A 22980-nucleotide genomic window follows, 5' to 3' on the forward strand; every position below is an offset into this window, starting at 1 on the left:
GCAAAAACATCTGCTTAACTGACCAGCGAAGACCGTCCTGCCTCCGTACCATTTCCACCTCTGCAGGTGGCTTCTGCTGGGCTTCTGTAATTGGCGCCCGTAGAAGGGCAGGCCCAGGGCGGCACGTGCCTGCAGCCCGACTTCCTTCTTTGGCAAAGAAGCTAAGTCAGTGCTCGTGTCCTGCTGTAGGAGCTCCCACCCCCTGGTCGTGGAGATGCAAAGGAAGGGGAGACTTCACCCCTATGCTCACAGACTCACCAGGAGCCAGAAGAACCTATTCACATGGCATCCTGCTGAGGCAGTACGTACGTGGGGCAGCGCAAGGAGTTTGGAGCAGGATGGCACTGGCCTCAAATCCCATCTGCAGAGCGTAGCAGCTCTGGGCCGCTGGGAAAGCCACCCTGCTCCTCTGTAGCTCAGCCTCCTCATCTGTAGCACGGGGGTGATGCCTGACCGGTAGGGCTGTGTATGACTGAGCAAGATGATGTGTTTCTGTTTCCTTCTTTCTAAAATTCGGACGGTAATACGGGACCCGCGTTGTAGGCGTGAGAGTTAGAGCTATTGTAATGAAGCACTCAGCACATAGTAGGGTTTCAGGAAGTGACGTTGCTCCAGGTGGGTCAGTAAGTGTGAAGGTGAGAGCAGAGGGGAGGAAGGCCCCACCTGAAAAGGGGAATCATGGATTCCCTAACTTCTGGGACACCCGTCCACTTGTCTCCAGCTGCTCCACCCACTGCCCCATGACTGGTGATCCACGGGCCCTTTTGCAGTCACATCCTTCCCTCCCCCACTTCCGTGAGCATTTTGGTGCCCCTCAGGCCACTCCTCTGCTGACCATTTTCCCCTTCCCTCTGTCTCCACAGCACCCTCAACAACAACAACATCAGCCGCATCCTGGTCACCAGCTTCAACCACATGCCGAAGATTCGAACCCTGTGAGTAAAGGTCCTTGCCTCCTCCCCGACCTGCTGCCCATCACCCACGGCCCAGAGTCTAAGCTGCGTGTGAAGCCTGTGGAGCTTTGACTGGCCGGGTGGTCCTTCTGTCCCAACGCTACCTCCTTCTGCTGCGGACTAAGGGGGTGTTGGTGAGCGAGGGCAGACGGGCAGGGTGCAGGTGCCATCATGGTTCTGACCCGCCCTTCTGCGGCAGACAGACTCATTGCTGTTTGTCCTGGGAACCTTCCTTGTGTTTTCCATCTTGGTGGAAAAGTCTGTTAGTGTAAGTTTTCACAGAGCGTGTAGAACCGGGTCCTAACGACTCACCATTCCCTTAGCTCATGTCATGTGACCCCTGGCAGTTCTCTCTTATTGCCATTACCGTAGTTTTCCCCTCTGTGACCTGTGGGGTAGAAGGGGCCTCAGCCCATCCTCCCTGCCCCCACTCACCACACTCCCCTGCTCCCTGATCCTGGAGGATATTCTGGTAGTGGAACACAGTAACTTGGTTCTTTATCGCCCGTGCTCAGGTGGGCCCAAGCCTTCCAGTGAGTGTGCTCAGGTAGTAAACTCCCCACAACATCCCAGACCCAGAGCCCTTATAGTGCCCTCATTCCCTGGGAGCCCCCTCTACTCAGGCAGAAACCATTCTGTAAATCCCTCCACCAAGTTCCAAGGAGGTTCATACTCCTGCTCTTCCTGTGGGTGGAGCCTCGGGGGTGTTTGCATCAGGACCGTAGGGGAGAGCCGGCCCCTCGAGCTTTCGTCCAAATACACTCAGGGCCAAGGCAACGGGCTGGAATCCCTGCTGTGCCCTGTATTGGCTCTGGGGCCTCTTCTTCCTCCTATAAATGGGGGAGGGGGCTTCAGATGAGACTGGACATGTCAAGTGTCGGCATGGAGTGGATAGCAAATGATGACGATGTTTTATCATCATCATCATCATCATCATCACTATTTAGCCAGAACTCGGGACGGACAGTAGTAGGCAACATGGAGTCCACGGAGATGAAAATCCTTAGAGCAGCGTTTCCCAAAGTAGGGCCCCTGGGCGAGTAGTGTCAGCAGCACCTGGAACTTGTCAGAAAAGCAAAACTCAGGCCCCGCCCCAGCCCCGTGGAATCCGACTGTCCGGGGTGGGACCAGCCCTTCGGGAGATCTCGGGGCTCCTGAGGTTTGAGAGCCCCTGCCTTGGTGAGAACAGGACCTTGTCGCAGATGAGAATGAAGCCCAGACCCACGGAACGATTTATAAGGACACAGGAGGGAGTCGGGCAGACCTGAGTTTAAAGGCCAGGTGTACCGCCTGGTCTGGGCAGGTGTCTTCATCCCTCTGTGCTTCCAGGAGAGCGAGTTACAGGCTTGCCTCCCAGGTGTTGGGACAAGGAAATGCGCTACGGTGTGTCTGGTCGTGGTGTGCAGACAGAAACTGCTGGTTATTAGGAGGAAGAAGAAAAATAACCTGGGTTCCGATTCCGCCGTTGTTCCCCAATTCTTCCTTTGATCCCTGATATGATAACATAATTCAGCTAAGAAACTCCATCTCCCCCCTGCTTTTAAATTGGAATGGTGCAGTGATGGAGTTTTAAGGAGAAACCTTTGGGTCTTCAAAGACCTGGTCAAAGTACCCAGCAAACCACGAACAGGCTGGAGAAGGACCCACCTCTGTGACCTTTACTTCTCCTCTTATTTTGAGTTTAGGAGCTGCTGGAAGCTGGGCTAGGTCCACAGGAGGGGCGTGGCTAGGCCCAGCTCTTCGGTGCTTTGTTTGGGTGTATGGGGGGCGGGGGGTGCAGGAAGAGAGTGGGAGAGTTTATTCTCCTTGTTTCTGTTGCCATTCTTCGCGTGGTCCTGGCCACTCATCTGATGAGTTCGAATCAATCAATCAATCTCGTCTGTTCTCTTTGCTCCCTGCCTTGTGCCATTTTCTCTTTAGTTTAATTTCAGAGATGGCTCTGTGCAGAGCTCTCCGGGGACTTGAGCTGACTAATCCCCCTTCATTGTAATTAAAGGGGGGGCGCCTGGTGCTGGAGAAGTGGGGAGCAGAGGAGAAGGAAGGAAGTCATAAATGGGATTTCTAAAGGAAAGCTTTTATATTGAATTCAGAAAGCCACATTTTACAGAAAATGAACACTGGCTCTCTCTAAAAGGATTTGCTGGAAATTTAATTTCGCGTCTGTGGCTAAAAGGCACCTTTTACAAATTGGCATTCGTATTCATTCACCTTATTTTCCGTAAAGGTGGTTTTGCCAACTTGGGGTGTGGTATTTCTGTCAGCAAAAAACGTGCCGGACAGCACGCAGCGGCCGCCTGGTGGCCTTGATGCCTTGGCGTCAGCATCGGAGATGACAGCCTTGGACGCTGGGTGGGGAGGGAAGTCTGGAGCGAGTCTCCTCCCCGGCAGAGTCACATGGAACACGGCTTCAGCGGTTTGCGATGCGCCAGGCCTTGTGCTGAGCACTTACATGAATCATTTCAACCCTCACAGCCACCGTGGCGGGGGTTGGGGGGGCATCATCATTTATATCCCCACTTACAGATGATGAGACCCAGCATTACATCACCACCCAAAGTCACGGTCATAAAGCACAGAGCCAAAGTTACATTCAGACAGTGTGACATCAGAGCCCGAGTGCGTCCTGTTTAGCAGAAACAAACAAACAAAAGGAAATGAAGAGCAGGTTGCAGGTGAGCTGAGGAAGGTGAGACCAGAGCTTTCCATGTGGGGTCGGAGGGCCCCCGGAGACCACCCAGCCCCGGTCATTGCCGTCCCGACCCACCAAAATCACTGACAGCAATTAAAGTCACTTCCCTTCTCGCTCAAGAGAACGAGAAATACTCTTGGCAGCATACGGTTCACATCTTATGATGAACTCGACTGTTTTTCTTCTAATATTTGCAGCCGGGGTGATTTTACTCAGTTTGATCTCCCGACCGTGATATGAAAGGCAGCTTGAACGACTCTGCACAGCTCACCCCGCCCAGCGTTTCTGGGTCGTGAAATTCCAACGGGGGAAGCTGAGCCCCAGGCTTTGACAAGGGCCTTCGGGTCATTCTTGGCCACCTCTTTTCCAGGGTCCCACTTGGGAGAGGAGAAATTCCTACCAAGACAAAGGGTCAGGGAGCATCTGTAGCAAGGTTAAGGGGAGAGGTGGCTTGGGGCTGGTTGTGGGGAAGGGAGGAAGAACCAGCCTAATAGAATCCTCCAATAGGGGAACCTCTCACATTTTGATGATGTCAGAAACAAATCTGCTCAGTAAGGCCTTGACTCACTGAACCTCACTCCTGTGCTCCCGTTGATCTCTCACCCCTGATTGGACATGACAGGAATTTGCTGGCATCCTGGGCCCACACTCCTTGCTGCAGAGTGAACCCCTGTTACCTCAGCTCCCACTCCTCACCGCCTTCCCCAGCGGAAGCCAAGCTCATTCAAAGGCGCTTCCTGTGGGCACACAAAAGATCCCAGCTTCTCGGTCTGCACCTGCCACCTGCCTGCCTCTGCCCGCCTGTCCCCTGGCGGGCTCACTGCTGCCATTTTCCTGGGCAATTTTTCTACCCAGCGTGTGTGTCTGGAACCCCCTGTCCCTCAGGAGACTGGTCATTTTCCCACAAGCAGCTGGTCCCCAGGAGTCCCTTCTTCTCCTCATGCCCTTGGGCAAACAGGAACCAGCTGCGAGCACACCCGCAGGCCCCACTCTGTCCCGGCACAGAGGGGTCATCCTTGTTAAATAAACAGAGGACTGGCTTCCCCCCTAGACCTGGGGTCCTTTCCCCAGCTTGGCGTTTGGCCTCCCCCAACCCCTTCTCACCTGCTGTGCCTCTCGAGTACCTCCAGCAACATGGGGTGGGGGCGGCACCTGAGCTTCGAGACCCAAAGGGGAGAGTTGCTTAAAGCCCGTGATAGGCAGCATGTCTCAGGCCTGGGAACCTATTAAAATGTGTTTGACCTTAAATATTGGCTCTGGAGCGCAAACAAGAAATTTATAACATCAAAATGAATCCTTTTAAAACAAAATCATAGAAATCTTTTCCCATTTTTTTTAGCAGAAAACAATGACATCTTACGTGGGAATTGTGTTTATTTAGTCGGTCTGATATGATGGGATCTGGGGCCCCCTGAGGCCCCCACGGAGCTGTCCTGCCAGAGGTGGCGTCCGTGCTGCGCAGGGACACTGGCCGGCCCACAGCACAAGTTAGCGGCTCCTGGCCGACGTTCAGCCATGTTCAACTTACACTGAGTGGAGTGTGGTCGAGAGCCCTTCAGCTCTCTCCATGTCAGGCAGGGGGTAGCCTGGGCCACCACTCTGCGCTGCCACTCAGTGTTAACCGGCTTCACGCACAGCGCTCGAAAGTCCCCTGATGCTGCTGGCTGATTAGCATGTCCCCAGGACTGGGTGTCTGAAATCTGCACCAGGAAGCCGAGTAAGGATCTGGCTTACTGAAACCTCATATGGCTTAAACTCTCCTACCCCCACTTCTAATGACCTAGGGTTGTAGGGAACAGGCAAGTTGGAAACCCCCAGGAAAGACTCTAGAAGCCCCTGGATATCTCTTGGTTGGTCCCCCAGTTACGGGAAAGGAAACTCAAGTCATTGTCCTGGACAGGATTCCCCTTGAAAGTGGAACCTACCAGTCGCTCTACGGAACCTTTCTCCCTCGAGGGCAAGAAATTGATCTAGAATCACAGCTACGAGAGGGAGAAAGCCAGAGTCCTGGAACTAGTTAGGAAGTCTTTCCAGAGATGCCTCAACCAGCCAGAATAGCAGATACACCAGGTGGACTTGACCTTGGAAAGGAGAGACACCTTCTCTCCATGCCTTGCTCAGCCTGCTGGGCGCCCTCAGTGGTACTGCTTTGGGGCTCACCGGGACACACACAGGGGGTTCATTAAAGGGACACTCAGGGAGAGAAGAAAGAGTAAACGCACCTCAGGTCTCAGCCCCAAGGCCACTGTAGCCGGGCATGGAGATCGAGACACTGTTTGAAGTGGTCTACACTCGTGCTGGCTCAAGTACCGAAGTTTGACTCGAATGAGGAGTGTCCCTGTGATCCTATCACTGTGGTGATGCCACTCTGGCCAACTCCCATTTGCTGAGGCTTTCCTGAGCGGGAAAGAAAAGTGTAGAATTACTGTTAAGAGAGTGAATTGCCCTGAGCCCTGGAGGCATCCGTTGGGTGGGGCCTGGGTGTGAGGGTGACTGTCGTTTGTGGCCCAGCAATGTCAGTGTGGAGGCCCCAGTGGTGTCCAAGTAGTGCAGAGGGAGATGCTCCCGGGCTCCTGAGGAGTATCTCACTGGAGAACGGGGAGAAGAGGTTTGGCCCACTCTTCTCAGCCAGTGGCAGGCGCCCCCCTCCGCACTGTGACAGTGGCTTCCCTCTGTCCCTTCCTCTCCCAGGCGCCTCCACTCCAACCACCTGCACTGCGACTGCCACCTGGCCTGGCTTTCCGACTGGCTGCGACAGCGGCGGACCATTGGCCAGTTCACGCTCTGCATGGCACCTGTACACCTGAGGGGCTTCAACGTGGCGGACGTGCAGAAGAAGGAATATGTGTGCCCAGGTGAGACTGACCTGCCCATGAGCTCTCCCCGACCCCCCCCAGCCCACAGCGTGGTGTGGAGCCCCCTGGTCCCCCAGCACTCTGTAGTCGCCCAGAGAACTGCAGAGCCTCAAGGGGAAGGAAGGGTTTTATCGTTAAAGGAACAGGCTCAGAGAACTCATGAATCACTTTCTGTTAAGCCTCATCGTCCATTGTGCTAAGAAGCCTCACATTGTTAGGTACTGTAGCATTTGCTAAACTTATTGCTGTCATCCAGTGGCTCATAGAAATTCGGGGACAGGATAACGGAGGCTTTGGGGCCAGCTTGTGTGGCCGGAAACCCTGGCTCTGCCCCTTCCAGACATGTGACTTCGGCAAGTTACCTAGAGTGCCTGCAAAACGGAAATGATAATGGTATATAACTCAAGGGAGGGGTGGGAGGATTGAGAGCACTTAGCATTGTACACAGGACTTGGTGAGAGCCAGTAAGTGGCGCTTAATTATGACAGTTCAGTGGGCCCATGGAGTGTGGCGAGAAACATAAGCATCTGGTCTGCGGACGGTTGACGTGTGATAGAAGCAGGTTGTCCGTGGGGCGCAGCGAGCAGGATTGCGCGCGCACACATAACTGTGGGCAGCCCAGCTCTCTGGGCTCGGGAGGGGGCCGAGAGGCTGAGACCTTCCCAGAGGGGGGAGCAGCTTTTCAAACCAGTCCTAAATTCGCTGGCTTGTTTGTTTCTCTTTCCATTGACATCCTGCAGTCCCAACAACTCTCCCTTTTCTGGTGGCAAAAAAAATAGTTAATCCCTTGATTTCCTTAAAAAAAAAATATATAGGACTTCCCTACAGAGGCCTTCCTGTTCTGCAGGGACCCTGTCCTGGAACCGGGGCCCAGTGGCCTCTAAAGGCTGGGAGTCAGGTGCGGGAAGGAAGACAGACAGTGGGGGGCTTGGCACTGGTGGGGGCGGCACCTCTCGCCTTTCTTAACTGTCACCTGCTTGCAGTGCTGAGGTTTGTGAGCCAGAATGTGCTACGGGGGCCCAGGGAGACCAGGGCTGCAGACCAGCCGCCTCTGCTCTTACGCGGCACTTGCAACTCATTAAGAATTTTCCTTGAATTCAACGGCACCTCGTTCTCCGCTGCTTGTTCCTGTCATGTTACTACTTCATCAAGTTCTTTATTATCCAAAAACATTCAAACATGTCTCAGAGCAGCACCTCGATAATTTCCCACAGACGCCCACTTAGAAATCGCTTCCCATCAAACACATTTAATAAAACCGTTTATCACACAAGCACCCAACTCCAGTATAGCGACTGTAATTACAGTAATTATTAAGCAAAGGATACAATATCGGCCTAAGTGCCAGTGAAAGAAATAATTACAGAGTGCAGGAGTCATCCAAGAGCTAATGAGAAAAACTAATTGGCGAGAATGTTAAAACGCGTCATTGTAGGTGGGTGCCAAGTTTAATGCTGCGCAGAACACGAACGCCACTGTGTCACGAAAGCGCCTTCCTGTCAAAGTAGCGGCAAGGCGTTGCCTTATCCGGCAGCAGTCAGGGTCCAGAACCCCGGGTGTGGGACTGACCCTCGAGGGTCCTGGACAAGCCACGCCCAAGTCTCCATCCTTCGAAATGGCCAGATTGCTCAGGCAGGTTGATAGTTACCGAGGAGCATCCTTGTCACCTCCCCTGTTTATAGCAACGAGGCCCACCTGAGGGTCCCTGTGGCTTCTTGGCGCGAAGCCAGGTGTCTTCCAAGGACCAGAGAATTTAGTCCACAGACTCCAGACATGAATACGCTGCTGATCTCCCCTCTCTCAGCATCGTGTGAATTGAGGGGAGCGGCCCCTGTGCATAAGGGATTCTTCAGGTGCTTCCCAAGTTGTCACGGGTAAAACGGAATGCTGTGCAGGTTACTTTCTGCCAAGGCCAAGGGCAGATTTAATGGTCTGGGGGAACTGAGCACTGCATGCCCATGATGAATGAACCGCCATCATTAGGGGGCAGGACGTTGCCCAAAAGTGCTGCCTCTTTGGTAATTAATGGTCAAAGGTCGTTTCTGAGGCTGGGATAGAAGGGTGTCAGAGGATTCCATGTGGAGCAAGACTCAGGTCACGCCCCCCAGGGAGGTCTGAGAAGGGCGGTTTTCGTGTGCCGACCCCTGCCCCCTGCACACCCACAGCCGGGGAGCAGGCCCCACCCCAAGGCAGAGAGCCCAGCCATCGGGATGTGGTGGTCTGGTTCAGACCTGGCTGGTAGTGGTCGTTTAGGTCCTCGTTCGGGCTGTTCCTCCAGTAACTTGGGGGAGGATGACTTCAGCCAAGACAAGGAGGGAAGCAGGAGCATCTCTTTAAAAATCGAGGTTATCGCCTCAGGAGGAAGGAAAGGCGCGGGGCACCGATTAAGCCGTCCCTGCGGGTAGCTTCGTCACCAGTGGCCCTGCCAAGGGCGTATCAGAAGACCTCTCAGGCCCTGAGGTGGGGTGGAAAACTCGTCAAACACGCCACTGCAGAGACAGGGAAGGCTTCCGGGGGCCTGCCCAGCTCCCTGCTCTCTCCCTTCGCACAGCGCTGCTCCCCAGAAGCCCGGGCTCCGGCTCCTCATCCCCCCCTCCCCCGCCCTGTCTAACCCAGAAAGTCGCTAGCAGCGCCCTGTGACAGCATCCATCGCCTCTGTCCCCGCACCCTTCCCAACCAGGGCATTTATGTATATTTTCCTCTGGGGAAACAACTGGGACTCTTTCACCAGGGTGAGGCGCTCTATCTCTGTACTTACTATGAACGTTTTTCTGTGGTTTGCAACGGATGGCTTGGTTTCCTTCAGCTAATGCTGAGATGGTTTCTCTGTTAGCTCTTCTTGATTCAAGAGGAGGGTTAGGGCCCCAGGACTAGAAGGGTCTGCGGTCCCTGCGTGGTGGTGCCAGGGCCAGACTGGGGCTTGACCCAGGTTCACAGAACAGCCCGGAGAACAGGCTCTGCTTTGGCCATTCCTCATGTTATTCGAGTTGCAAGGTTTCTTTTTTTCCATCCTTACCTAAATAAAGGGCTTTTGGAGGGGGTGGTTAAACCCTAGGATTTACCTTCCACGTGTCAATTTTCTGGTTCTTTAATCTGACAAAGCATTTAGCGGTCACTCTTTGTAAATCAAGAGGATTAAACATTGGAGCCCTGCGTCAATCACCTCTTTCTTTTGAACATCGGTGAACTCATCGGGTTGCCTGCCCGCCTCACACTCGCCTGCCTTTGAGTGTGAGACGTGTGTCCGTGAAGGTCAATCTTGTCCAGTCACAAGGGGCCTCATCTTACCTTGCTTCAGGTGTGCAGTGCCTAGAACAGTGTTCGAGCCTCATAGCCTCTCGACAAGTGAATTCTCGCTTATCATCAAAAATGAAATAGGTGTGTCTCCCTGGAAACAAGAAACTTTCCCCCTTGGTTAATTTTTTTTTTTAAATTTGGGGCCAGTTACTAAGTATAAAAGATAATTAAGCTAAGCCTGACTGGCCGCCCATCTCTTTAGGAGGTTTTAATTAAAACACCATAATTGGACATTGCAAGAATGAGATTATTAGGTTTATAGCCATTCCCAACATTATCATGCCCCTGGTATTTAAATCACGTTCATTTATATTCTCATCGTAATTGCTCAAGCCCCATGGCCGTCACCGTCTGCTGTTGGCTTTGGAAAGGCCAGGGGCCACCAGGGACACTTCATTTGGATGCTGGAATGAACGTCTGCCCACACGCTCACCTTCGGAGTTTTTGGTGCCGTGCCCGCTGCTGGGTGACGTTCTCTCTAAAGAATGAACACAGCTCCAACTCAGAGCATCCGACCATCCCACCGTGGCTCACACAGTCCGCGTCTCGGCCCCGAGCTCCTCCCCCCGCCCCCTGAGACTTTGAGGCCCTGGTGGTCTTGGGTTTCACCGCCACGTGGAGAGGCACTGGGGGGTGTGTTTCTGGCACAGGAGATGGTGAGAAGGGCGTCTTGGGCAGTTTGCTTAACCTTCCTAATTCTTCTATTTCCTCAGCAGCATAACAGGAACAGTAGTAACAGAACCTGCGTCACGGGTTGTTTAGGAGGATCGAGGGAGGTCGTATACACACAGCACTTCACGCAGGTCCACAGAACAGCCCAGCCTGTGTGTCTGTCTGTCACACAGGGAACAGGCTACGAGCATTAGCTGCTTCTGCGAGAGTGACAGTCACTCTTAGCTCGGCCACAACCGTGCCCCTGGGCAGGAACACTCGCTCTCAGGGCTCTTGTGTCCTCACTGTGACCATGACCCTTTCTAGGTCTGAAGCTCAGTGACCGTTGCCCTACTCCTCTGGGCAGACGAGTTAGGGTCTTTCACTTTCAGCGTGACGATCGTCCCCATTTGCCCAGTAGGAGAACACAGGTGACGTGGAGGTGGGCAGAGCCACCTCCCTGGCCATTGCCTGCCCCCCGCCCCGCCATTTTCCTGTCTCTCAGAACCAGAGGGGATCCGCTCGGTCAGCAGAGGTAGGACAGCTGGCTCCCTGTGTGTGCTGGTGACTGTGGCACTTTCCCCACAAGCACTCGGGGGACATATGTCTGTCCTGCGGTCACTGAGTGCCTTTCCTTCCCTTCCCTCCTTGTTTGGCATGGAGGTGGCTTCAGATCCAGATCAAAATTCCAGAGCGGAAGTGGCGAAGGGGGGGCAGGGGGGGCAGGGGGGGCAGGGTGGGCCCCGCCCCAGAGGGGACACAGGCACTTGCCCACGCCCCCATCTACGTCCCATTCTGGGCAAGAACGCCCTCCTTAGTCCCCGGTAGGAGCTCCAAGAGCAGAGCTTGGGCACTTACTCAAAAAAGGAAGACAGGAGAAGCACGGCCGCTCGCAGCGCTGAGTTTGGAATAACGCCTCCAAGAGCCCACGGCAGGGCTTCTGGGTGTGAGGCCGTCACTGGCTGTGACTGGGGGGAGGGCGGGTGCCTCCAGTGGACAGGCTCAGGGACGGCAAGCGTCCCGGGCCCCGCGAGAACGTGTGTCCGACAGGAACACACGCGTGCATGCAGGCAGGCCGGCACCCAGGCGGCCCCTGCCGTGGGAGGTGGGCAGAGGCTCTTCCCATCCCGATAACCCCGCTCCCCTGCCTCGGCCCCTCCGCGCAGTCGCAGGATTGGCTGGGCAGGAAGGGGGGCGTTTCCTCACTCTGTGCCCTTCCCTACCCCCACCACCCTCAATGCGCGTGGGCAGGAAAGGCCAGCAGAGTTTAGTGGGGGGCCTAGGATAGCCTGGCCATGTAGGGGAGCTCGGCGGAGTAGGGGACTAGGCAGGTGGCTTTGGTCACCACTGAGAGCTGTGGCAGAGGGCCTTTGACTTCAGGCACGAGAGTCCCAGCTACCCACAACTACTCCACCGCCCCACTCTGCAGCTGATCCTGTGGACCAGGGCCCAGGACACTCAGAAGTCCGGGGGCCCTCCCTCAGGGCCCTTCTAGAAGGATCTCTCACCTCCGCAGCTTGGGGACATTCAGCCCCGTGTCGGCAGGGCTTCGGGGCCATTTTCACTCATGAATTCATGCTCTCACTCCCCCAAGGTGTGCTTATCAAGTCCGTTTTGTGCCAAGCCCTGCTGTAGGTACTGGGGACATAACAGGAATGAGGCAGAAAAGGTTGCTTCCCTTGTGGAATTTACACTGTAGACTCAGTCTCTTCAGAGATGAAAAGCTAAGGGGAGGGACGTCGGCCGTCACGGCACCCAGAGGCCCCAGGGGAAATGGGCTTCGGGCACCAGGCAGGGATCAGAGGAGAAGGCCCAGGGAAGGGGACCACCTTCCGCCCCATCCTCAACCTGAAGGGTTGTTGTGGAGCCGCAGAGAGTAATGTCCTCACCGGGTGTGCATGCCTGTCTGGGGAGCTGCCAGCCGGGTGCTCGCAGAGGCTATAATTACCTCTCTGAGTAATTAAAGGTGTTGTTAGTGACCTTGTTAGGGCATCTTTTTCAAAAGCTTTTTTAAAAGCCTTCACGGCATCCCTTGAAATGTAGCTGCCTGCAGAGTCAGAGCCACCCTGTGAACTGGCCTCTTCCCCTGAGGACCCAAGGCTGCCATCTGGGTCTGGTTTAAACAGAATTAACCTCAACATAGGTGTCCAACGGGGCATCTTTGAATAAGAAAACAAAAACAACTTCAAACTTTCTGTTACTCATATGAGCCCTTGAATATAATGTCTTTCTTCCCCCCTTTTTTCCAAAACACACCAACAAACTGCTATTTTGACAGATCAGAAGAGGGACAGCTGCCCGATACCCTCCACCCCAGGAGGGGCTCGGATGGAGGGAGGGGGCGGGTTGGCCATCGTCCCTGGTGCTGCCCCGCACACTTGCCCCTGGGTGTGGAGGGCCGGGCCTGGCAGTTCTCTCTGGGGACACGTCTGCACTTCAGAAGCCCTGAGGTCTGCAGTCATCCATCCCACCTCCCTGGGATGTGGGTGAGGGGACCGGAGCCCTTCACACTGCAGACCCTCTTTGCCACCTGCGAAGAGGGGCGGGGCCAAGGAGGGAAAAGCGCTGGCAGGTGTCTTTCCCCTACTTCCATTTTCTGAAGAGCAGGAATAGTCAGTCTGAGACCCAAGAAGGACTTCAGAAGTCGGCGACCCAAGTCCTTGTTTACGGAGGTGGCAGCGGGAAAGCCCCAAGGGGGTAGGTGCTGCGACTTGCAGACGATTGGCAACAACAATGGCAACAACACCGACACAGCAACAGGCGTTACTAAACTCTGACTCTGCGCTGTGCGGTCTTCCAAACACTTTACCTGCCTTAACTTCCTTTGCTTTCCCAACAAAACCATGCTCTGAGAAAGCATTGCCACCCCCCCCCCATTTTACAGGTGGGGAAAACTGAGGCACAGGGGACGGAAGGATAAGACAGAACAGGGATTCAGATTGAGGCCGTGGGACTCCAGAGCCCACGCTCTCAGACGTACCATTCCTTCTTCTCGCTCCAAGGCTCCCACAAGCTGGTTCTCTGGTTTCCATGTTCTCGGAAACGTAAGGACTCCCCCGCTGGGAACTAAGTCACCTCTCTCCCATGTTTTCCACGGCCTCCATTGGATCTGCTAACGTGACACTGGAGAATCTGAAGTCCTACACCCCAGCCAAGAATATTTGTTCAAAATGTTCAGCCAAGAGGGTGTTTTCGAGTGTGTTGGTGTGTGCACACACGTGTGTGTGAAGGTGAAGCCAAGGGAGATAAGGATCTCTGACCTGGCCTTTTTTGGCAAGGCAAGCGTTCCAAATGAAGCCCTCAGCGGCCCTCTGAGTCTCTACAGGGCGACCGCCCCAGGTGTGGGGACTACTGGGCATGGAGAGCGGACCCCCTGCTTTTAAGTCTCACTCAGTGTCCAGAGGAGGACTTGTCCCCGGCCTGGTCAGTCCTCTAATTCAACCATCGATGGACTCACTCTGCTCCCCAGAGTCAGCTTGTCCATCAAACAGGGGCCAAACTCAAGTCACTGCTTTCTGCAGACATCGCCTGTCTCATGCCCAATCTCTCTCCGGGGCTCCCAGCCTGCAGTTTGATGTCTGAGCAGGCAGGAGGTCTGCAGAGTCCGTCTGAGGCCGGTCCTGCCCGTGGCCCTCTGCTCTGGGGGGAGGATGAGGACCTGGGGGGCCCTGGGTTGGCTCTACCTTTTGGACCGCAGTGTCCACATTTGAAAGACTAACCACAGGTTTGAGACTCTTGCCTCACTTAGAAGAAGGAATCATAGCATGAAAACTTACATAATGTCTTTGAAATGTTTGAATTTACTTCTGGTATTAGAAATTCGATGTGACCGCCCCAGAAAGTGGTTCCGATTCTGTGACCCTTTGGGGGTTGAGTTAGTCTGCGATGTATCACGTTTATCCACATTTTCTTTCTGAAGAAGCGCCTTGGAGGCCATGTTCTTGGGTTTTCACCACGTCGCTTTAAATTCACACTGGTTCTCAACTCAAACAAAATTCAGACTCCCAAAATATGCAGTAACTCATTAGCCTTTTTCCTAAGGCGGTGAGTCTTCACGGAGTGTTCTCGGGACATACAGGCTGTTTGAACATATCTTAATGTCGCTGACGCCTGGACAACACCAGTGCCCCGAACGGGGAGGTTCTGCCACCTTTTCTCCTCCCACTGGTTTTGATAGTAACTTCCAGACACTAGAGAACAGAGCAAAGGTGTATCTGTCCTCAGCATCCAATTCCCAGCTAAAGTCCCAAACCACCGGTGTCATCTAGGCACTGGGTGCCCTGAGACCGTCGTCCCCGTGTACGCTCTTCACGTGTTTTCATGAGTGACCAACTGAGAGTAGTGCCTCCTCTGAAAGACTAGGATGATGGGATGGCAGATACAGTCAGGCCAAGGTCAGCCTGTCTCCTCTTGGCTGAGCATGTAGCCGTGGCGGCTGCGTCCCGAGACGAGAGGCCAGCTGGTGATCCCCGATCGGGTAGCCTGTCGGGCGTGCCGCCCTGCGGGGAAGCTGGTTCAGGGGCACGGGCGCCCGGGCGGCTGCTGCCTCGGACACGAGCTGACCACTGTGTTCTGGCCCCGCAGGCCCTCACTCGGAGCCTCCGTCCTGCAATGCCGACTCCATCTCCTGCCCCTCGGCCTGCACTTGCAGCAGTAACGTGGTGGACTGTCGAGGGAAGGGCTTGACGGAGATCCCCGCCAACCTGCCAGAGGGCACCGTCGAAATGTGAGTGCCCTGTCCACCCCCCTGTCCCTGGCGACCGCCCGCTCTGTCAGTGCTCCAGCAGACCGGCGGCGTGCCAGGCTGTCGGAGCCGACTGTTAAAAATGCTCGGGAATCTCTTTGCTGTCCTCCCAGGCTTTCCCAGGTGTGACAGCTCGGTGGGCGAGACTATAGGGCCCACGGGCCTAATCAGCCCACCACCGGTTCTTGTAAATAAAGTTTTATTGGAATACAGCCGTACTCATTAGCTCAGGTATCGTCTGTGGCTGTTCTGCTAAGGCAGGAGTGAGTAGATATGACAAAGGAACTTACGGCCACGGCCCTAACGTGTCACACTTGGTCCTTTAACACAGAAGTTTGCCAGTCCTGCCCTGGGGTCACGCTGTGATTATATCCTGGCTCCACGTTTACGGGCTGGGCGACTGGGCAAAAGAATTCCTCTTCGTCATCTTCGGTTTTCTCATCACGGTAACTCGATGATTCTAGCATTCTCGGTGGGTCACTGCGAAAACCTAATGAAACACCGCATGTGTGCAGGTGACACAGCCCTTGTCCCTGGGCAGGGGCTCGAGAAGCGGTAGTGGTGGCGGCTGTCAGTCATCGCCGGTCAGATCGTTGGCCTCCAGGTTGATCTTTCGGTGGAGACAAGGTTGTGCGTGTTGGTGCGTGGGCTCAGGTGTCCACGTTTCCAGTAAAACGTGTCTGCCGGTGTCGCGCCCTCTTGCCAGTAATTGTCTTCATTCTCTGCCTTCCTCTTTAAGTGGCTTTATTAAAAACATCATTAGATAAAACTCCTCCAAATAAAGGACACGCATTTCCCTCGCACATTTCTCTCTGCTCCATCATCTCCTCCTCCCCGCCTTGCTTCTCTGCAGGCCTGTGTTCCCACCCCACTCCAGGAGATGGCCCGTGGACTCTCGTAGCCACACGTTCTCTTAACAAGCAGCTGTTGTGAGCTCACTGTGTTCCCGTCGTCGTTCTGTCCTGGGGGAACATCAACACACAAAATTTCTGCTTTTAGGCTGCTTGCATTCTCATGGTGGGAGGAGTGTGATAAACAATAAACAAAGCAAAGTAAATTGGATAGTATGACAGAAGGTGACAGGTTCTATGTGGGGGGCAGATCAAGCATGAACAGGGCTTGAAGGAAGTGAGACAAAAAACAAGGGAAGGTCTGGAGGAGGAGTGTTGCCGGGAGCGGGAGCAGGGTGTGCATAGGCCCTGAGGTAGGAGTGTGGCTGGCGTACCCGAAGGCCAGTGTGGAGTGAACACAGTGGAGAGTGTTAGGAGTTGAGGTCAGAGGGCTACGAGGGGCCAGATCATGGAGGCATTTTAAGGACTCTGCTTTCACCCTGATTGACTTGGGAAGAAACACATGATTTACAACGGCAGAGTTTCAGTTTCTTTTTTCTTCATCTGCTTTGCCAGCTTTTCTCTGATTTCCTTTAACACTTTCTCCCCGAGCCCCGGGGGACACGATCCACACCTCCACAGCCTTCCTGCAGACGTGTACAACTTCTGTGGTCTTCATCCACCTTCGCTCAGCCAGAATCAACAGTGAAACCCCTTCGTGCTTTACCCCAGCTCTCCTTCACTCCTGTGGTCCACGACACCAGCCGCGAAGAGCCCCCCTTCCCGTAGAATTCCCTTCGACCTCGCTGCCTCTCCTGCTCATCCCTGCACTTCCCTTCTTCTACCGCTTCTCCTTACCCCTGCCAGTACTCTCTTCCCTTTCCACTCCCTTTCCCCTTCTCTTTCTCCCCCTCCCTTGATTCTTTCCCCCCCTCCCCCTCTCCCCACCCTTCCCAGCCTCTTTCCACTTCTCTTCCCAGCCCCATTTCTCTCTCCATGCAGCTCACCCTTTGCTCTTCTTTATAGGAGCCCCCCCTTCCCTCTCCATCCCTCCAAGGTAGAACCCTGGCCCACCCCAGATGGATGGCTGTTCAAGACAGAACTCCTGCCAACGTTCCTGTCATCTCAGATTCCCGTAGCCTGTTCCTTTCTCGCTCCATCTGCCAGCTTTTCTCTTTGGTAGGCACAGATTTTCCCTTGACCGAGTCTCAAACCACAGCCTGATGAAAGAGGCCAGTCTAGGCAGTCAAGCCATGAACACTGACCCCCTAACCCAGCCCTGACTCAGGAGCTCTGAGCTTGCCCACAGTCCTCTGCTGCGCCTTATCTCTGAACCTCAGACGCCCGGCTCCTGGGTCTGGGAGAGAAATTGCAGATACCCTCGTCAGAGGTGGGGCCCACGCAGGCCAGGCCACACCTGGGCTGCTGAGCTCCCACCTGGACGTGGAATTTTAAAGCTAGAGTATGGAAACAAGCTAGAGTAGTGATTTTCAAAAGGCTCTCTAATCATTACTGTATTTTTCCTGACGTGAGGTAAAGCGAGAAAAGCGAGACCAATGCGACGTTTTTCCATTGGGTGGGCGAATTTAAAATAAATTATCCAATTTATTTTAAATTCCTGGACGTCCTTATTCTGTTATTATTGTTATTAAAAATACCCTTCGTTTTATAAAATTATAGCCAGTGAAAGCAGAATGTGCATGAGTGTGTATATATATGTGTATGAAATATGTGTTTAGTTATATGTGTAATTATTATATAATTATAAATGCATTGTCTAGATAAGTATGTGTATGACGCAGAGAGATTGTCTTAATTGGCAAAATAAAAAGTCTGTGAAATCCAAAAGTCTGGAAATGACCAACCTAGCTAGAGTGTTTCCGAAAATAAACGAAGAACACCCAGGTTCTTAACCATGTCCAGGGGTGTCCAGCCTGTGGCCCATGGGCCACACGCAGCCCAGAATGACCCTGCATGCGGCCCAACACAAAATTGTAAATTTACTTAAAGCCTTGTTTTTTTGCTCATCAGCTTTTGTTAGTGTTTGTGTATTTAATGTGTGGCCCAAGACAGGGCTTCCTCCAGAGACGCCAAAGGTTGGACACCCCAGTAGACCATGGGTTCAGGCAAACCCACATTGTATCGGCAGCCCCGACTTTTAGCCATTGGCAAATAACCTTTCTGAGTCTTGGTTTCTTCATTGAGAAGTGCAGAGGCTAACAGTGCCTTCTTCGTGATTCTTATGAAGGTTAAGTGAAGGTATGCTGTCAAATGCTCAGCGTTGGGTCTGGCTCGTGAGATAAACTGTGCTGGCGATGATTGCTGTTATTTTACTACTACAGTTAGGACTCCTGCTACTGCTGTGACCTCCACTTTTGTTAGGCATGGGGAGAGCAGTTAGAAAGCATATTGTAGGAGTAGGAACTACCTGTATACCGGAGGTCCCTCAAGAAAGCCAGGTCAGTTCTTTGAGGGTTATGGTTGAGAGAAGAGGTTCAAGAGCTAGGCTAGTCACTTACGTGATGTTTTGAGCCTGGTGGTAGCTCATCTTCATGCAAATGTAGGCAGACATGCAAATAAGGCTGCCCCTGCTTCTGGGGCGCCCACGCCCACCAGGCAGATTGCCCAGGGCTTCTCTTGCTGAGCTTGCCTCATTCTCTGTGATGAAATGAGGCTGAGACGTCAAAGCAGGTGAGGCGAGACTATGGTTAGGAAGGTCCTGGGAAAGGGGATATGTAAGAGAGAAATTTGAGGGGGGAAACCTTCTCGTTCCCAAAAGCAGCAAAGCCCTTGCTCGGGGACCTGTGTGTTGGCTTAAAAGTCTTTAAAGCAGCCGAAGTGCCTCGGCTCAGCAGTGAGAGGAGACCAGCAGATGGGGAGGCTGAGAGGTGAGAAAAAAGGAGCAGAGTTGAAACTGCAGGCTGCACCCCCAGGGGTGAACAGGAAGTGGCTGGTTTATCATCCCGAAGTCAGTGGAATGAGACTTTTTCTTTTTACTACCAAGAACCCTGCCTTGTGTTCATAACCACCTATGCCATCCACATTCCTCCTTTCTCCTTGGGGATCCTTGGTGCCAAATCAGATGCTGTACTTTCTACTCTCAATTCATTGCTAGTAGAATTGTGATGCTCCTAGACCTTGGGAGGGGCTCTGCATTCTCCCGCGTGTTGGGGAGGGAGCTCTCTCTCTCCTGCAGAGCAATCTGGCAGGCTCTTTTAGACTCTTTCCCAAGCTGGTCTCCTCACACAGCAGAGCCAGTTCCTCTAAAAATAGGTTTCTACCAGGGAACCCGCGGTGAGACAGTTCACTGCAGATTTTCCTCGAAACTGCGCCCCCACCCACCGGGCTGTGCTGGCTGCTCCCTAACGTTTCTCTGAAGCAGCTCCAGCCTGCAGCGGGGACAGGTTCCAGAAAGAGCCAGACACCCACACGGTCCTCCGTGCTGTCATCTTTAGTCCAACCTCTGGGCCCTCGAGGCTGCAGAGGGACCATCTGTCTCGTCATCTTCCCTTTTGGCTCTCCATACAGTGTCATCCGCTGGCCCGTGCCCTCTGCTGCGGCAAGTAAATTCATCTGGTGGAGAGGGGCTGTGGGGGACCTCAAGGGTCAAGTCATAATGAAAGCATCGGCAGGGGGAGGTCACCCCACGTGCCACCCAGGCTCCCCACAACCCCACCGTTCATCTGGGGTAGGGAGACAGCTGCTTAACAAAAGCAAATATCCCCCATGTCACCAGGGAATTCAGAAAAGGGAGAAAGAACTGCAAAACAAAAACACAAAGGCAGCCAACGAAACCTAAGGGCCGAAGGGCTCTGGAAATCTCTGACACCAGGGATTCTCGAACGGCGCTGAGAGCCCCAGGTTTCCGCAGGGCTGCCCCAGGGAAGGAGGGGAGGGCGTGGTGTGGAGCAGGGGCAGGCGGTAAAAAGGGAAGCCAGTCAGGGGGCAGGATGATTAAAAGTAGAGCCTGGGATAAGTGGTCCTGCGTATGAATCCTGGTTCTGCCTCTTCGGACACATTTCTTTAACATCCCCTGCCTCACCCCATTCTCCCCTTTGAAAAATGGGGCGCGTCATGTCTCCTAGAGATTTTCTGTGAATGGTAAATAACGTAGCACATAGGAAAGTGGCACCATGTTTGGGATCTAAATGGAATCCAAGAAGAAAAAAAACCATTTCCATGTGTGCATATGCACCGTGATAGAAGGATTCGTCTTAAGTCCCCATACTGTTCTTCATTCCTGTTTTTCTAAGATGAAAGGAAAACGTCCTTCGTTGGAGGCAGCTGAGCATATACGCATAATAAGAGCGAGGTGGGCTCTGTGTGCGCACACCTTGTCTCCTGTAGGTAGCACAGGTGTTGTGCAGAGGCGGTTAGGAAAGGCTCCGGTCGCATGCGCCCACATTCCTCACCTTTTTTTTTTTTTAATTTTATTTAGTTATTTTTCAAGTACAGCTTTTTGTCTATTTTTCCCATCCCAGCCTCCCCCGCCCCTTGCTCCCCACCTCCCTCCCATTTCCACCCCCCCTTAGTTCTCGTCCCTGTGTCCTTCCTATTTGTTCCTCCAAATCCCTCCCCCTTTTTCCCCTTAACTTCCCTTCCTTCTCCCCTCTGGTCACTATCCCCTTGTTCTCTATTTCAGTGTCTTTGTTTTTTTGTTGTTTTTTTTTTCTGCTTGCTTGTTTGTTTTGTTGTTTAGCTTCCTGTTAAAGGTGAGATCATATGGTATTTGTCTTTCAGCACCTGGCCTATTTCACTCAGCATAATGCTTTCCAGTTCCATCCATGTTGTTGCAAAAGGTAGTAGCTCCTTCTTTCTTTCTGCAGCATAGAATTCCATTGTGTATATGTACCACAATTTTTGGATCCATTCATTTACTGATGGGCACCTAGGTTGCTTCCAACTCTTGGCTATTGTAAATTGTGCTGCTATGAACATTGTGGTGCGGTTGTGGGGAAAAGGGGTCCTTAGTTCACATTCCTCACCTTTGCCGTTAACCAAACGTATCCCCTCAGTGGGGATGTCTGGTTCTCACTGCCCTTCTGAAGACCCCCGGGAGCCTGGGTAAAGAAGGGGAGAGGCCAGGAGTGCAACACTGATGGGGACCTTCCCCGCAGCCCTGTCCCGAGCAGAGAAGCATCAGGAACTGGACCCCTGGGCTCCGACAGGCCGCCTGTTCTCCACGTGGCCCAGCATGGCTTTCGGGAAGGAGGAGCACAGAATCTCCTTCCTTCAGCAGGGTCTGGACACCCTAACAAAAGTTCCCAAGTCACGGGGAGAGTGAGACAGATGGGAAAGTCTTAGGAATCATTGTGAACTCTCACCAAGATGACTTTTGCCTAGAGGTTTTTTTTTTTTTTTATGCAAAGGAGTTTAGCCTCAGGGTTAAGAACACAGGCATTTGAATCAGACCGATCTAGGTTCAAGCATAGGCTCGGCTGTTTACTAGCAACCTGACATCAGGCAAATTGGCTTCTTTGTACCACGATTTCTTCACCTGTAAAATGGGTATATTAATAATTCCAGGTGCTTTGCAGGGTTGTTGAAGGACTACAAAGGGCCAGTGTGTAAGGAGCGCAGTGTCTGACATAACAAGGCCTCAGCAGATGGTAGACGGTCATAGTTACCACCGCCTCCCCCGTCTCTGCCAATAGTCCAGCGCAGCTCCAGCCCCAGAGCCTCTCTGCCGGGTGACCCGCCGCCCCTGCCAGTCTCCCCGGCATCGTGTTGACGTGTGTATTGCGAGCAGTACATCGTGTTCAGCCACACGTGTGCAAGTGGCAGATCCTTAAGGAAGCACCAAGTGACAGGGGCAAATCCGTGCAGAACACAGACGGCTGAAATTCCCACCAGGGGTTCCCACCGTTGCCACTCGTGCCGGGAGATCGCTTGGGTGTTTGCTTTGCGTGTTTGTTTTTGTGCTGGTTCTATTAAATCAGCCCGCAGCCCGCGGAATGTTTGCCAGACAGAGAAAGAGCCATGTGCCAGTTAAGTGAGACCTGAAACAGCTGTTGGCTTCAGACACACCCGCGAGGGTGCCCGTGTGCGCCGATGTTAACACGGCGTTTGTCCTTCGCACGGCGCCGCTGTCCCTGGGGGCGTGGATCTTCGCGGCTGGGTCCAGGCTGTGGGCTGGGCAGTGTAGGGCACCTGCTACACAGAGACATGTGTGTGCAGGGCCGTTGCCCGGAGGATGGGCACAGGCAGTGACTGGAAGGGTGGAGACGCCTCCGCTCCAGGGGGTAGGTGGCACGGCTCAGTGAGGGAGAGCTCGGGCCTTCGGACTGGATGAAAGTGAGTTCGAGTCCCAGCTGTAGCTCTCCCAGGTTCTGTGAATCTGGGCCAGTGACGTGACGTGTCTGAGCCTCAGTTCTCCCGTGTTTAACGTGGGGGTGGTGATGGCGAATGGGCTCTGCCTCCCGAGGGTATGTGGACAAGCCATGTAAACTCAGCCTGACGCCTGGCCTCTGAGTGCCTGAGACACGGGAGCTCCTGCTGTTCTTACTGCTCCTCTTGCCTTCAGATCTGAAGGAAGTAGCTGACTAGTCACAGCCACCCGCCCCCAGGACAGACTCTGTTGCCCCTGAAGCGAGGTTCACGTACGTCCCACGGTCTCGGAGTCTCCTCGGGGCCGGATGTCAGCCAGTGCCGCAGCAGCACAGGAAGCGGGGACAGAGCGGGTACAGGGCCCTCCCCAGAGTGCGAGTCTCAAGGGCACATTCGTCCCTGCAGGGTTCACGGCTCAGACTGGAATTCTCTGTTCTCTGTTCAAATACCGCATCTCTGCGCTCTGCTTGCATATTATACACACTCACACCCATATTCCACCCTCCCTCAGCGCCTGCAGCCTCTTTACACGAGACCTGCCCCCTCAGAAGCTGTGTGATGTCTCGTAAGGAGCCCTGGAGTCTCAACCGCCTGAACTTGCCTGTGACTTTGGGAAGCCCACTTTAGTCTCTGG

General features: G+C 53.7%; 1 protein-coding gene across 1 annotated transcript in view; it reads left to right on the forward strand.

The window, feature by feature from the left end:
- The window catches only part of SLIT3 (slit guidance ligand 3), a 513545-nt gene that overhangs the window by 402814 nt on the left and 87751 nt on the right, over positions 1-22980 (forward strand). Inside the window, exons 7-9 of the mRNA XM_037127916.2 lie at positions 864-935; positions 6334-6497; positions 15030-15171. Of these exons, the coding sequence (XP_036983811.2) occupies positions 864-935; positions 6334-6497; positions 15030-15171 (378 nt within the window). The remainder of the gene's footprint in view (positions 1-863; positions 936-6333; positions 6498-15029; positions 15172-22980) is intronic.

Source organism: Artibeus jamaicensis, unplaced genomic scaffold (assembly GCF_021234435.1).
Source record: "Artibeus jamaicensis isolate MK-2021 breed Jamaican fruit bat unplaced genomic scaffold, CSHL_Jam_final scaffold_3151, whole genome shotgun sequence".
Taxonomy (NCBI): Eukaryota; Metazoa; Chordata; class Mammalia; order Chiroptera; family Phyllostomidae; genus Artibeus; species Artibeus jamaicensis.